At 30.3% G+C, this 15,128-nt stretch overlaps 1 protein-coding gene and 1 long non-coding RNA gene across 2 annotated transcripts; one reads left to right on the top strand and one right to left on the bottom strand.

The window, feature by feature from the left end:
* Nucleotides 1-684: 684 nt before the first annotated feature.
* On the top strand, nucleotides 685-2,778 carry LOC128292804 (uncharacterized). Its single transcript, XR_008282730.1, has 2 exons — nucleotides 685-824; nucleotides 2,539-2,778. It is a non-coding gene; the product is annotated as an uncharacterized LOC128292804 (long non-coding RNA).
* A 6,264-nt stretch (nucleotides 2,779-9,042) lies between these two features.
* LOC108450752 (MLO-like protein 3) lies at nucleotides 9,043-13,519 on the bottom strand. Its single transcript, XM_017748509.2, has 15 exons — nucleotides 13,255-13,519; nucleotides 13,100-13,157; nucleotides 12,765-12,997; nucleotides 12,568-12,684; nucleotides 12,415-12,475; nucleotides 11,238-11,326; nucleotides 11,076-11,150; nucleotides 10,877-10,965; nucleotides 10,746-10,795; nucleotides 10,550-10,590; nucleotides 10,296-10,469; nucleotides 10,173-10,208; nucleotides 10,010-10,077; nucleotides 9,689-9,749; nucleotides 9,043-9,586 (listed from the first exon to the last, which is right to left on the bottom strand). The coding sequence occupies exons 1-15, from the start codon at nucleotides 13,384-13,386 to the stop codon at nucleotides 9,269-9,271; spliced, it is 1,602 nt and encodes a 533-aa protein (XP_017603998.1). The 5' UTR covers nucleotides 13,387-13,519; the 3' UTR covers nucleotides 9,043-9,268.
* Nucleotides 13,520-15,128: the final 1,609 nt, after the last annotated feature.

Genomic DNA, 15,128 nt, shown 5'->3' with positions numbered 1-15,128 from the left:
ACCCAAGCCTTGCGGTAAGAGGGTGTGTACCTCAACTGGCTACGAATATTGGAAATTATGACAGGTACTGTAGTTCTAGGATCCGCTTTCACTGTCAGTAGTATTAAGGTAGCTATCATTTCTGAATTCATCTTGGGATGATCTCTCGAAACACCTGTCAACGAAGTAGGTTAAAAATATCAACAGTACACAATAATTGTAACGACCCGAACTTTAAGGTTATCGAAAAATGTATTTTCGGGTCTCCATTTTAAAAAAATTGATTAGTAAATATAAAATATATATATATATATATATATATATATGAAGTTAGTAGAATGGTTAATTAGAGTTTAATTAAGTGAATTTAGCTTAATTAAGAGTAATTAGGAAAATGACTAAATTGAATAAAGGATAAAAGTTGAATTGTAGATTAAAAGAAAATAAAAGGACCAAAATGGAAAATAGACCATTTAGTATAGTTGAGGGCAAACAATGAAAAATCTAAAGATTTTTCTAGATTATTGTTGAATTATAAATTATAAATTATTATTAACTATTATTATTAAATAAATTAAAAAAAAAGAAAAGTGACAAATGTATGGTTTTAAATAGATACACATGTATTAATAATATACACATGTATAAATAATAAATAAGTATTACTTATTATTTAAGTATAAATAATATTATATATATATATGTATATAAAACAAAAGAAAATAAAAAAAGAGAAGAAGGGAAGAAACAGAATAGTAGAAACGAAACAGAGAGGGAAGGAAGGAAAGAAAGAAAAGAAATAAAAAAAGGGAAAATTTAAGGTTTGAAGCTTGAAGTTTAATTTGGTAAGTCAATTAAGTCATTTCCTCTTAAATTTGATGTTTTAGAAGCTTTAAAACAAGGTTTTATTAAAATTAAGTAGATATTTTGAGAGTTTATAGATTTTCAAGTATAGTTCATGTTGAATAAAATAGTGAATTAAGGGTTTAATTGAGTGAATTTCAAGCTAGAATTGATAATAGGATCAAATTGTAAAGTAAGTTATAAGTTTTATGTTGTAGGGACTAAATTGATGAAATTTTGAAATTAGGAAAATATGCTGGAAATTTAATATTTAAATGAGAGTATGGATGAAAATTGAATAGAAATAGAATGTGAATTGAATTAGAAACGTAAGTGAAAATTAGTTAAGATTAAATTGAAATTAAAGTAGAAAATTGAATAGAAAATTCAATTAATTAGATATAAATTAGTAGTGAATTAATGAATATGAATTGTTTTAATTTCCGTAGCTAACGTTGTCTCTAGAAGTTTCGGCTCAGTAAGAAAATAGCAAAGTCGACGAGGAAAAGCTTGGAAAAGCTCGAAAAATACGATTTGTATTTCTATGATCCGAACTCAGTCATTATTTGTTATATTTATATACATATGACAATTGTTAGTGTTAGAATTATGATGTTTTACAATTGAAATGGATTGATTTTGGTATGTGATGAATTTATCAAATTTATATTGATTGAAATTATAATATATATATATGATCTATGTAAAAATTTGAATATTGAATGAATGTTATATTAAAAATTATATTGATTGGAAATATGAGGAATTGATATGAATATATGAGATTTGTGATAATTGAATGTTTGATATTGAAAAGTGAATTGAGTTGTATTGATTATGAATTAATGTGAATAATTGAAATATATTTGTTGAATTGAATGAAAATGTATGAAATTGTGAAAATGTGTGAATATATGTGATTATTAGAATGGTATATTGATGAAAGATTTATTAAATTGAGAAAGTGAATCAAATATCCTATTAATAGTATCGGACCAGATTGGATACAAATGGCATGCCATTGGGTTTGTGATATGATGAGGAGATTTGTAGTTCGGCCGAGAAAATGTTTCTGTTATTATATACTTCGGTTTATCCGAAGAGGCATTTAATGCCTTATTGGTGTGTTTGGGAGGATATGATATACTGGTGTGTTATGGAGGATTTATAATATTCCGGGTGTGTTTGGGTTGGATATTCTGGTGTGTTTGGGAGGAATCCAGATCTATCGAGTCCGAGTCTTGTTAATAGGGGTAAATAAGTGAAAAGATAAATCGAGTGAATTTGATTGACTGAGCTATTGGAATGAAATGAGAAATTGAATTGAGAATTGAAATTGAGATATGAGATTGAAAACATGAACCAAAAGGTTCATGAAATGAGTGAAGTTCAAATGGATGATGATTGATGTTAGAATGAATTAAATGGTATATTGTTAAGAAGTAAAGTGTGAATACAAATGAATTGTGAATATATTGTATAGAAATTATACGGTAAGTAAATGAAAAGAATTGAACAGATATGTTATTGTGTTTGTTATATGACTTGTATAGAATTTTTATGGTAAGTAAATGAAATTTATCTATAAAATAAATAAATGAATACTTATAATTGTTATTGTGATTTTAAGTTTAATTGTTATATTATTAAGTGTTCGGATTATGGAAATATCACTGAGTATTCCATACTCAGCGTACGGTTTGTTTCCGTGCGCAGGTTAAGTAAAGATAGAACGTTGAATCAGCATCCCAGGCCGATCTCAAATTCAATGAGGTAAAGTGTGTTAATTATGGGTAATGGCATGTACTTAGGATGTCTTATGTGCGTGTCATTTTGAAATTGTAAATGTAAGGATGAAATAAATAAATTTAGGGTTTGGTTATGGTATAAAATAGGATTTGAATAATTTGGTATGAATTTGAATTTTTATGAGACAATATCAGATTGATTTCGGAATTCCCTATTTTGAATTGGGAAAATCATTAAAAATTGTATAAAAATAATTATGAGCTATAATTTATATTCTTAGAATCCTTAATGAGTCTATTTTCAAGATAAATAAACAGGAACATCACCTGAGTCCTGTGCTATGAGATAATTAAATTTTAGTAAAGAAAGGTCGAAGCTGTCAAATAGCAGACTAGGGGTAATTTTGAGGAATAAACTGTACTAATTGGCTAAACCAAAAATTCTGAAAATTTTATGGTAGAAAGGTATATGAGTCTAGTTTCAAGGAAAATTAACAGAACTTAATTTGGAGCTTCGTAGCTCCAGATATAAATATTTTAGTGACTATTGCTCAAGAAGACAACTTTGACATGAACATAAGAAAATAATGGAATTGTGTGTAATTATTCTGTAAACTCCGGTAATGCTCCATAACTCTCTTCCGGTTATGGTTTAGGGTTAGGGAGTGTTACAATAATAGTACTATTAAAAAACCCTAAACAGTTAGTGGTACTATACTGGCAGTATATGTATGTGGACCTTTATACTTTTTTATCTCCCACAAGCCTGTCCTTTTCCTCAATGAAGCCATGATTTTCCATGAACATGTACCATCTTGCACTGCACACTTAGCCTCAAACTTATCGGGTTTAGACTTGATCACATTGTAGTTAACCTCGTTCATGATGCTATGTTGTTTTAATGTACCAAGAAAACTATCTTTATTTGAAAACTCTTTACCAACTTCTAATTCACTCGAATCCAATGAGGAACTTGTACGATCACGCCTTCTATGTGGTAGATCTGGAAACTCCAACGCATCATCTTGAGATAAATCGACATTATGCATGTGGACTGGAGGCGAGTACGCCTTGAATCGCGCATCTTCTTCTTCATCATCTGAACCCCCTTCGACATCTTCAGGTATGGTTGGAACAGTCTCTGGTTCAGAAAATAATGCAATTTCTGCACCATCGGGGCCAGCCTCTCGAGGTGGATCCGCATCGGACTCATCATCTGACCGATCATCATGTGCAACGTAAGAGGTCCCCTCACTGGTAGACATCGTGGGGAGTAAATCATCCCTCATTGTGGACGTTTCACAACGTCTCCAATCAGATGTGGATTGCCAACCACTTGAAGTTGACGTCATTCCCCAGTACGTATTTCCAGCATCAAACATCGACCCACTGAGATGCATGTCCCATCCACTAACGGAGTGTCGTGCAGGGGTCGGGTGTTCCATACTGCTACCAAATACAGGCACTTCCGTGTTTTGCCACCCACTAACGGAGTGCTGGGCAGGGGTCATGTATTCCTCTCCACCAGTAGTAAATGTTGAAGTTCCAAATGCATCATTTGGCGATGAAAATTGTACATATAACTCAAGATAGGGTGATCCACTATCGAGATGAGTCTGCACCATTGCCTCCAAGCTCCGAGCACCTTTGATGTCGAATGAGTCATGTGTCACCGGATCAACAGAAGCACAAAATCGATACTTAATACACAAAACTTTCATTGGCGTCATTCCAAAGATTTTACGCTTAATTCTTTTACGAAGTTTTGTCAAATCTATGTTCGTTAAAACCGCCTCATTGTTCTCCGATAAAAAACAACACCGTTCTCTGTGTTACAGACCTCACCATCATAATAAATAACAGCATTAATACGTTCACTCATCTTAGATTTCTATTCTTCTTTGTCTCTCAATTTTTTTTTTTTGCTGTAAGTTATGCAACTTGAGAATAAAATTTGGCTCATTTATAGCCTCAGTTTTTCTACGAACTACTGTAGCAAAAGCGCGTCCATGTGGGAGCTTTTTTCCGAAATTTTGCTGACAGTGCATCCTGCTTAAAGCGTTTTTGACACTATTTGTTCAGAAACGTCTACTCAGAATTATTTTTCTACGAACTACTGTAGAAAAAGCGCGTTCACGTGGGAGCTTTTTTCCGAAATTTTGCTGATAGTGCATCCTGCTTGAAGCGTTTTTGACACTATTTGTTCAGAAACGTCTACTCAGAATTATTTTTCTACGAACTATTGTAGCAAAAGCGCGTCCACGTGGGAGCTTTTTTCCAAAATTTTGCTGACAGTGCATCCTGCTTGAAGCGTTTTTGACACTATTTGTTCAGAAACGTCTACTTAATTAACCTAAATTAATCAATTAACGCTCATTTAATCAAATGATTAATCGAAACGCTAAAGTAATCGAATTATTTTTCTAATATTAAAATAGTATGTGTAAACCATTATGTATCAATTAACCCTAAATTAATCAATTGACGCTCATTTAATCGAATAACCCTAATTTAATTAACTAACCATAAACCCTAAACTCTAATTTAGCATTTAGTATTTAAAATTAATAGTTAATTTTATGAATTAACCCTAAAATCCTAAACCACTAACTATAAATCTTAAACCGCTAACCGTAAACCCTAAAACAACTAATTGAAAAAACAGGCAAAAACGCTCCCTCGGGGAAGCATTTTGCTGACGTGGACAATAAAGTCGCGCTGACGTGGACGTGATTTCAGAGAAAACGGCCTAGTCCGGTAAATAATTAAAAGGTCGGCCTATTTCTATAATTTTAGAAAAAAAAAAGGAATTTCCCTTGTAAAATGCCCGTAGAAAATATTTCCAATTGTAAAATCGGCTAGTCCCGTCATTTTTCAAAAAAAAGCCTAATGCGGTGATTTTTTTTTAAATGACATTTTTATAGTAATTTATTCCTTTGGTTTCTTAAGTATATAAAAAAATTTGAATAAATTCTTCATGAGGGTGGTCTTGAATTTTTTTTTTTTTGAGATTTTATATTTATGTTTCCTAAAAAGTGAAGTTTATCATGTGAAAGAGATTATATAAGAAAAAAAGAGGAGGAACGAAATTTGTTGAATAAATTTTATGAGTTTTTTGGGTTGAATATGATGAGTAGACAATGGAGTAATTAATTTTTATTAAAGCTTCAATTAAACGAGACCATTGAAGGTTTTTGGGAGTTAAAAATAAATGTGGATTATTTAATCACAAGTCCTTAGTATATTTTGAAATTAAAATTTTTTAAGTGCCTAATAGGTTAAAACTAACAAAATAAGTATAAGAATAATTTTACCATTAAAGCAGTAATAATTTATTAAAACTGGCAGAAATATAAAGCAATTCAAATATAACATGAATAAGAATATGAATATGAATATGAATGCATTAATCAGAAATATAAATTTAAAACTAACAGAAGTGAAAATCATGATTTTTGATTTCATCACTCCTAGTATTACCATATGTCAATTTCACACTCAGAACCCAATGAGTTGCCTACAATGACTTTACAAATCCCATGCACTATTGTTTGTCGCACGTAATTGCTTCCACATACGCCAAATTTGTGTGTCGAAACTAGATGCCTTTTATTTACCCTTCGCTTTCAATTCGAAAATGGTGCACCTTTTTTTCCCTTCGTCTCATTTTACATGCAAACCCCATCAACTTTAAGTAAGATTCCTTTTTCTTTTTATATTTCATAAATTTTTTATAACTGACATTTTTCATGACAAAAATTACGATAGGAAGAGAGCAAGATTCATTAAAATCGGGAAGGCCTAATCACTACCCCAGAAGAAAGAAGAAGAAAAATCTCAGATTCACAAGAAACGACAATAAGAGGGAAACTCTTTGTCAAAGTTGGAGGCCTAAAACATGTAAATATTTCGCAACATTTGATCTATATACAATAATATTATATTTTATGTTTAAATATAATGGATCGTCTTATTTTATTTTATTTTTTTATAAAATGTGTCAAAAACACTTTAAAAAGGTAAAAGAGTGGAAATATGGCCAAAATATCTAAAATGTGTCGTTTAGTTCAATTATTAATGGGTTGAAATAATAATTGGGCCGAAGTGGGCACCAATATTTTCTCTCTGCCCCCAAATCCTTTTGTTGTAGACCACCCCAAGCCCAATTGGATGGACCCACATGTTTTCCATTATTTAATCAAACCTAATTTTCATTTTTTTTAATTTTTTTATATCATAAAATAAATATTTTATTTCTATTAATGAGAATTTTTAAAAATATATTACATATAATTTTTCAAATTAATTTTTTTAAAAAAATAACTGAGGAAACAAGCTGATATGATCCAAGCCAATGGATTTCAGTTCAGGCCGGTATTTTTTTTTCTTTCTTTCTTTTTTGAACCAAGCCAAATGGGCCTCTACTTCGTTTTTTCTTTTTCTGTTTCTGTCTCTATCTCTGTCTCTGTCTCTGTCTCAACTGTATGGTCGCTGTCTCAACATGTCATGCTTACAGTTACTGTATGGATTAAATGGTTCTTACAATGTTAAATCTTTGTCATTCTAAATTGATAATCCATCTTAGCCCTACAAATGGATTCAATTGGCGAATGGAGCCACCCAAGCTCTTGATTGTGATTTTTCATGGATTAATAGATGGGGTAGGTAGGTAACTAGGTGGCATCAAACATGTTTTATGTTTCGATACTACATGTTGTAATAGAAATTCAAACATAGTTGCACCTCCCAACAATTGCTTTATTCGTACATAATTGCTGCGATAGTTAAATTTAGCATGTTTTCATATCATTAAAGTAGTATCAAATTTTCATTTACCTCACAATCACTATCATAATTACAGTCACAAATCATTGTCTGTATCATATAAAATGGTTTATTTTATATATTCTACAATTATTAATCTACAATTATTAAATAAATAATGTTTGAAATATGAGGTAAAATTATATTTATTAAAAAATTATAAAGAACTAAATGAAGCATGGGTTAAAATGGTAAAATGGAAAGTCTAAAAGTTAGTGTACTTCAAGTTCATGTTAATTTTTATGATTTTATATAAAAAAATATAGGTTAAAATATGCTATTAGTCCTTGTATCTTTGTGCAATTGTTATTGTCCTTAGTAATTTCTATCAAAATTTGTTAACTTAACATGTTTATTTTTGTTAGTCATGTCTTCAACGTGCTAAATTGATAAATTTTGATGGGATATACTAAGAATTAATGATTGGATAGAGATTTTAATTAGAAAAGTAAGAGGAATTAATTTTAACTTTTTATATGCAAGGATCAAATCTTAAATTTTATCAAAGTAGAGGGACTAATATCACAGTTTAACCAAAAACATAATAGACAAAAAAACCTCAAATAATATAATTTAAAACACATGTTTATCAAACAAATTTATATTCAAGAATTACTTTTTTTAAAGGTAAATTCGTTAATCCATTCAATGAATGAAATTATATAATTCAAGAAATAATAATAATGAACACTTGTTGTAGATGAGGAAGGACAAGCTCCATCAACATAGCAAAGGCTTTAGCCTTAGCATCAGCATCAATAAAATATTCTAACATGTTGACAATTGACTTTGTCCTAACTCAAGCACGACATATCTGGAGTGATTGCAAGCACTTAAGATAATAAGAAAATCAACCCCGAATGGTTCAAAGCGGCGAGCAAAAATCGACAAAAGAATCGAGCATTCACCAAACTATAGAGAACGACAATAAAACTATTTCTAAAATCAATTGTAAAACTAATATTACATGTATAAACAAGACTAAAAACCATGCTACAAGAACAGACAAAAAAAATTCTAAAACTGAAAACTTATTATCTATAACTAAAGACTTATTGAACAATGGAAAAACAAACAAAAAAATATATAAAACTTAGACAACATGAGTCCAAATCGACTCATGAATTCATTTATTATTCTGAAATATTCTCAAAATAAAAACAAATTAAGAAACTGACGAAGAGTCACTCACTTTCCAAAAAAACTACTCGTGGCTAGTGGAGTTTTTGCAAACAAAAAGCATCATTATCTATTCATCATAACTTGTAAAGACAAGAAAGTTACCCACAAAATAGATTTGCAAACTGAAAAAGAGAAAAGACACGTGGAGTGAATGAGAAAAAGAAAGAAAGAGAGAATTGGTAGGAAGGGAAAAAAAAGCAGGTGATAGCTAGCCCAAAGGCTGGTACCGCTACTGAGCGAAACAAAAGATAAGAAACAAATAACTTAGAGAAAAAAACAGAAAAGTTTATTAGGGGTAGAGGTAAAATTGCTAGGGGTTAAACTCAAGTTATCATATTATAACACAAATACACTTAGCACTAGGTCAAGAAGTTATTAGCAAAAATTTAAACTCTGCTACTAATATTGTTATCCTGATTTTTCATCTCTCAATATTATAATGATAAAAATAAATTATAAAAATCTATAAAGGAAATAATAAACTTAAATAAAAAAAATTCAATGCTCAGTCACCATGTCAAATTTTAACCTTGAACAAAAGTTAATAGAACCACCTAAATGTTATTTCCCTATTTTCTGATATGAACAAGTACCTGGTATCTTAATTGAATCATGTTGCAAAGGATTATCTACTAATAATTCCTATACAGATTAAATAAACAAAAAAATAATAAAGAAGGCTTCGTAATTGGTCAGATAACCCGGTAACCTCTCTCTAATTTCTTCTCCATGGAAGCCATTTGTATTTCCACTGCCACGGAAGTAGGCATAGCAGGGCCAGCTTCTTGTATCTCCAGAGCGCTACCGATTTCGAAAGAAGCCAGTGTTGGAGGCTGATGAGAAGATGAATCCACTGTGGAAATGGTGGTGCTGTTTTCCGGAAAATCATCGGCAGCAGCCTGCGAAGATAGGCGTTGTTTTTTCCGTTTCAGCTTCACACCGGCGTGCCATTGTTTTATTGCATTGGTTGTTTGCTCTTCCAACACAGCTTTCTTGAAATTTGATCCCATCTATGAATATATGAAAAAAATGAAATTAATCCACAGCTGATTTTGCTTTTATCATGATTATATCTGATTATAGGTAATATGAAGAATATGCATAAACCTTACTTGTGTCACAAGAGCATAGAGGGGAAGAGTAACGTAACTGCATATGACCTGAACCGTCACACTGTAAAATGACATATTTCAAATATTTAAACTCGTATGATTTTTATATCTGGATATTCAAAGAATTTAGCTATTTATATTTTTGGAATAAGGATAATTATTAGATACGATTATATTTTATTACAAAAAGAACCATTATATTTAATATTTAAATATGCTTAAGATACAAATGAAAAGTTTGAATAATATTTGTCTCTATTTAATTAACTTTTTTATAATAAAAATTTTAAAAAAATGAAAAGAACAAGGAATTGAGCTTACGCTAACACCACCCTAATGGCGATTATTTCTCTGTTTTCATGGTAGCAGGACTTTATTCCATATTGTGTCTGCAAAGTAAGATAAATGTACATATACAGATGTAAACGTGGAGATTATTTCTTGAAAAAAAAAATGAAAGAGGTTAATAACAAGTATTAAGTACCGTGACCCAGACGAAAAAGGCAACCTCAAATGCATTCTGAGAATTGGAAGTAATGCAAAAATCAGGTGTTAAATTCAATCAACAAATAGTATAATAAACAACAAATTTCAGATAAACTTGTACCATAAAGAGAGTGTAATGCAGAAGGGTCAAAACAAACTTGGGGTTATTAAACCAGAAGAAGTTGTCGTTGGGTTGCACCAAAGGGGCTCCTTGGATTACACTGTTCTGATCTTCCACTCTGTGTGCCATTTTTGCCAATATTACTTGCAGTTTGGTTCCCATAATCAGCACTATCTGAACCCATGTTGAGAAAATTGTCAAAATTGAGAATTGTTTAAGAACACTAAAAATCTTTTAATTAATGCTTTGCTTACTGTCAATGGCAGAAATGAAACCCATAGATACACATTCCAACCTGTTCAAATTCAAACATCGTTTGAAACAACACATTACTTAAAATAGAGATTAAGAAAATCAAGTCTGTCAGTTCTACACAGTAGAATCGGATATTTTTGCCAAACCCATGAATATTTAAACTCTAAATTGAAGTAAATAGGAAAACCTACTCACCGTGTACGTCGACCAGTAGGAAGATAACAACCAAGAACCACATAAAAGGGCTGCATTGCTCCATGAAATTAAACCACAAAATATTAATGGAATTAACATTCATTTATTTTTATATTAAACAATTTCAGTACCTGATGCCAACTATAATTTTGAAATCATCTTCCAGTGATCGTTGTATGTATTTTTGGAAATTGAAAGAACTACCTACTGATAAATGAGTCTGCAAATTGTATACAAACGTATTTATATGAACCCAATAATTTAACTAATAAATGTAATTAATGATACCAAATCCAGTGCAGTTTAGATGGGAGAAAGGATAGTACTAACAGCGACGAAACCATGGCGTAGAGTAAGGTAATCAACTTTCGCCACCGAATTAAAGAACTGTTGAAAGAAGCATTTCTGCACCAATATAACTTTTTATCACCATTATATATATATATATATATATCCCCAAATTGATGCATTTAAAAAGAAAATGAAACTTACAGTCCACAAAAGGTTTGATGCGTCTGTACATTGATTTATATGGCGTTGTGCAAAAGTCGTTTGTCTTGTGATTCGAAAACGATTAGGATCTAATACATTTATGTTTGGTTATTAATGTAATAATATGGGAAAAAATTATTTAACATAAAATAAAGAATATTAATACAAATCTAAACATGTAATTAAAAAGATGAGAATTTATGTTGGAAATTGAAGACAATGTCTCAATTATTTTGTTTACAGAAATATGCTGTAATTTTGTAACATAGAGGAAGATTTTAAACGTTGAAAATTAATTATTATTTTTGGATATAATATCCATAATCCATCCTTTTAAAATAATTTTGTGCTTCTAAGTAGATATAAGACAACAACATGATCACTATTGAAATTAGGAAATTATTTAATTTTTAAAATATATATTATATTGGAATTTTTAGCCCCGTGATTCTCAATGCTCGGTTCATTCCTTTTAATTATGAATCAAAATTTGACCCACAAGTTTTTTCAATTTGAATATAAAATTGCTTTCCAAAAATAAATAATAATAATTTAATTCCGACAATAGGAAAGGTGGTGTTAAAATGATTTTATGGAAAAAATACACAAAAAAAATATATAAAATACTTATCTGGATAGCTAAAGCTAAATTATTTAGGTAATGAGGAAAATTTATAAAAATTTGAAAAATTGAAATATATTTTGTTAAAGAAATTAAGTATAAAGAGGAGTTGAAATTAAAATCATCAAATGCTTCGCCCAAAATACATCTACATTTATATAGCGTATATTATAAATTCTCAAATTTTATTATAGGCTATAAAAAAATTCAGAATAAAAGCGTGTTAAATAATTTTCTATTGATAGAAAAAAACAGGAGAGAATTAATTTTGATTTTGACTGCCCACTACAATATTACTAATTAAGGAGCCACATAATTAAATATCTTTTTTTTTTAATTAGGAAAAGAAAATATAAGCTTATACAATTCAATCATATAGATTCTACCTTCTTTTCCTTTTCTCGTAATTAATAGCTTCTAGTTTAAAATTAATTAATTTTGATATTTTTCTTATAATTTTATAGAATTTAGCAATATAATCAGTATACAAAAATTTAATCATAACAATTAAGAATATAATATCATAATTACGGGATAAAGGTGGAAATAGTTTACCGTTGGCAGCTTGATATTCCACCGTTCGCGTCTCCTTCTCCCAGGTTTTCCAACGCCTCATCTAACATTAATTAACGAAAAATATTTAATTAATTAGGATAAGTTTAGAAGTAGGATTAATTAATTAAATATAATTTTGAAATAATGACCAACCTTAGCCCTTCCCAAAGCCATAGTGAGCACCGTATACACAATTTGCATTGCCGCTAACACAAAGATGAAGATGCTCAGCTGGTTCGCCCCCTCCTCTGATATTAGAGACGTCTTTCCCTGCCAATTCCATTTAATCTATTAAAACATCTAAATCAGTCAGAAAAATAACTATCTAATTTCAATATTAAAGAAGGAACCTTGGAATCACAGTACTCTGGAGAAACATTTTCATCATCATCCAATATTCTTTCATGCAATCCATGGACGCTCCATATTTGGTCGTATCCCAAGTCTTGGGTAGTTCTAATAGAATCAAGGGTTTTCCGGCATGGAAGCATAGAATTTGCAACTTTATTGGGTATACAAATTTTGGAGATGAAGCTCCGACTCACTGTTAATATAAGTGACATGAAACCCAGCACCATGAGCACTGCAACCACAAACCAAGCCCACAAATATATATATGTATATATATAAATATGAATCCAAGATGATCAATTTATCAAAATATATTTGTGTGGTTTTAGTTTACCGGATTTAAGCTTCTCGACGGCATCAAAGAGTGCAATTTTCCTACGTCGCTTGAGCCACTGCGAAACATGGTTTAAACAAGTGTATAATTACTATATATGTGGTACGGAGGAGGGTTTTGTTTTTTGATGTAGATGAAGAAGTTAATTTGCCTACATTTGAGATGCGATGAATCAAGTATTCGATGATAATGGAAAGGGAGATGAAGACGAAGCAAACGGTAGCGACGGCCCAAGTGGGAGTCTCTTGGAGAGAGCGAGAAGTGGAGGCTTCTTCCCCGGCAGCCATGGTACTCGTTGGTTTTTCACATCAACGATTCGATGAGCATCGAGGATAGTAGTAATAGAGAACAGATAGCACCATTAATTAACGCATTAGAAATAAGGGCACTATCTGTCAAGAGAAATAAATGAGGACACCACCCATAATTAATTTCAAAGTAATTAAGTGGACCAGGACAATCGAAGAAGGAGAAAAAAAAAAAAGTGCCATAAGTCCCTCTACTCTTAAAAATTAGGAATCTAGTCTTTTTATTTTTTAGATTTCAAATTCAGATCTAATTATTAAAATTATTTTGTTAAATTTAAATTCATTGCAACCTTATCTTTTTACTTACATGGCTATTGAGAAAGCAATTTTTTTATTTCAAAATGTCACGCTAACAAAATTAACGTAATAATTTTAGTAGTGTTAACGATTTGATCTAAAATTTGAAATCTAAATAGTTAGAGACTAGATTACTGAAAATAAAAATACAAAGATTGAATTCCAAATTTTGAACAAAAACAGGGACTGATGGCAGATTTTAACCCAAAAAGAATCAAGTATTCACTTTTCAACGCTACAAAGCTGGAGGAAACTGGCGGGTTTTGGGAGCAACCAAGTCAACGTTAGTTGTAGGTTGTGTTGTCCATATATATATGCCTGGACTGGGCCAACTCCAATATTTAAACTTCTTTTATCAATTTAATTTATTTTAAAAATAATAAAAATTCTATATTACTTATATTTTATAATCAAATTTAGTATTAAAATAATAATTTAGATTTAATTTCGGACTGTAAAAATTCATCATCTTGAGTTGAAATTATCAAAAGCAAATATCTAAGTTCATCACTTCCAAGTCTTATTATATACTACTCCATATCTCAAGTATGTTATGTTGCATTTTGTCAAGATTGCCTATTCTATATTTTTTTGGTTTAATTTTCATTAATTAAGATATTTAAAATGTTGACTTGACCTAATTTGCATGTTTCCCTCTTTTAATTTAAAACCCATTTCATCTTTCTATACAAACCTTCACCAGATAAACTCGTCCACTATGTTAGAGTTTTCAATTTTGGAGGGTATTCTAAAATATATTAACAATAATCTAGAATAACGAGACGTGTAATTTTATTGAATAACAAATCATGCAAGTTCTGAATTAGTGTGTATTTGGTGGTTTTATATATTTTGCAGCAGCAGTCACCACCTCTGACCCATAATAAACAATAATTGCACCTTACTTAGATTTGTTCACACCTTGGAACATTAGGTAAAGTTAAAATTGATTTCAACTGCATTTCAAAAATCATTTTTATTTAAATTAATTATGAAATCATGTATATTAGCTTATAATATATACTGAAAAATATTATATAATAAATTTATTCAAAAATGATACTGAATCTAAATACAACTTTGATTGAAAATGATACAGTTGAGAGGAGAGACAATAAAAAATATGATGTTTGAGGTTCAAAGTTTATGTATTTTTGTAGATTAAAAAAAATGCTTAAAATAATATGAGAAAAGTAATCTCAATTATGTATTTGTTTAAGCCATCAGGGTTCATATATAAACTATATTCAACTATAATTAGGTGCAATCAATTGTGAATCAGTAGATTCAACTGATATTGTTTTTGGTAAAGTAAAACAACCAAAGCAAACTAACTACATAATAACTCTTTGAGCAAGACTATCATTGGCTTGAGCACTAGGAGAAAGTGCGAACACCTCCCTTGGAATCTCCTAAAAAATCTT

The sequence above is a fragment of the Gossypium arboreum genome, chromosome 5 (genome assembly GCF_025698485.1).
Source record: "Gossypium arboreum isolate Shixiya-1 chromosome 5, ASM2569848v2, whole genome shotgun sequence".
NCBI lineage: Eukaryota > Viridiplantae > Streptophyta > Magnoliopsida > Malvales > Malvaceae > Gossypium > Gossypium arboreum.
The sequence above is the reverse complement of the archived record's forward strand: the minus strand, read 5'-3'. Positions and strand labels throughout refer to the sequence as shown.

What these genes read in the sequence shown, in the direction of transcription:
- LOC108450752 (XM_017748509.2), bottom strand. Translation starts at nt 13,386, where the DNA reads ATGGCTGCCGGGGAAGAAGCCTCCACTTCTCGCTCTCTCCAAGAGACT. An exon ending in CGTCGAGAAGCTTAAATCCG is followed by an intron (nt 12,998 to 13,099) that starts GTAAACTAAAAC and finishes TTGTGGTTGCAG; the next exon opens with TGCTCATGGTGCTGGGTTTC. An exon ending in TACGCCATGGTTTCGTCGCT is followed by an intron (nt 10,966 to 11,075) that starts GTTAGTACTATC and finishes TACAATTTGCAG; the next exon opens with ACTCATTTATCAGTAGGTAG.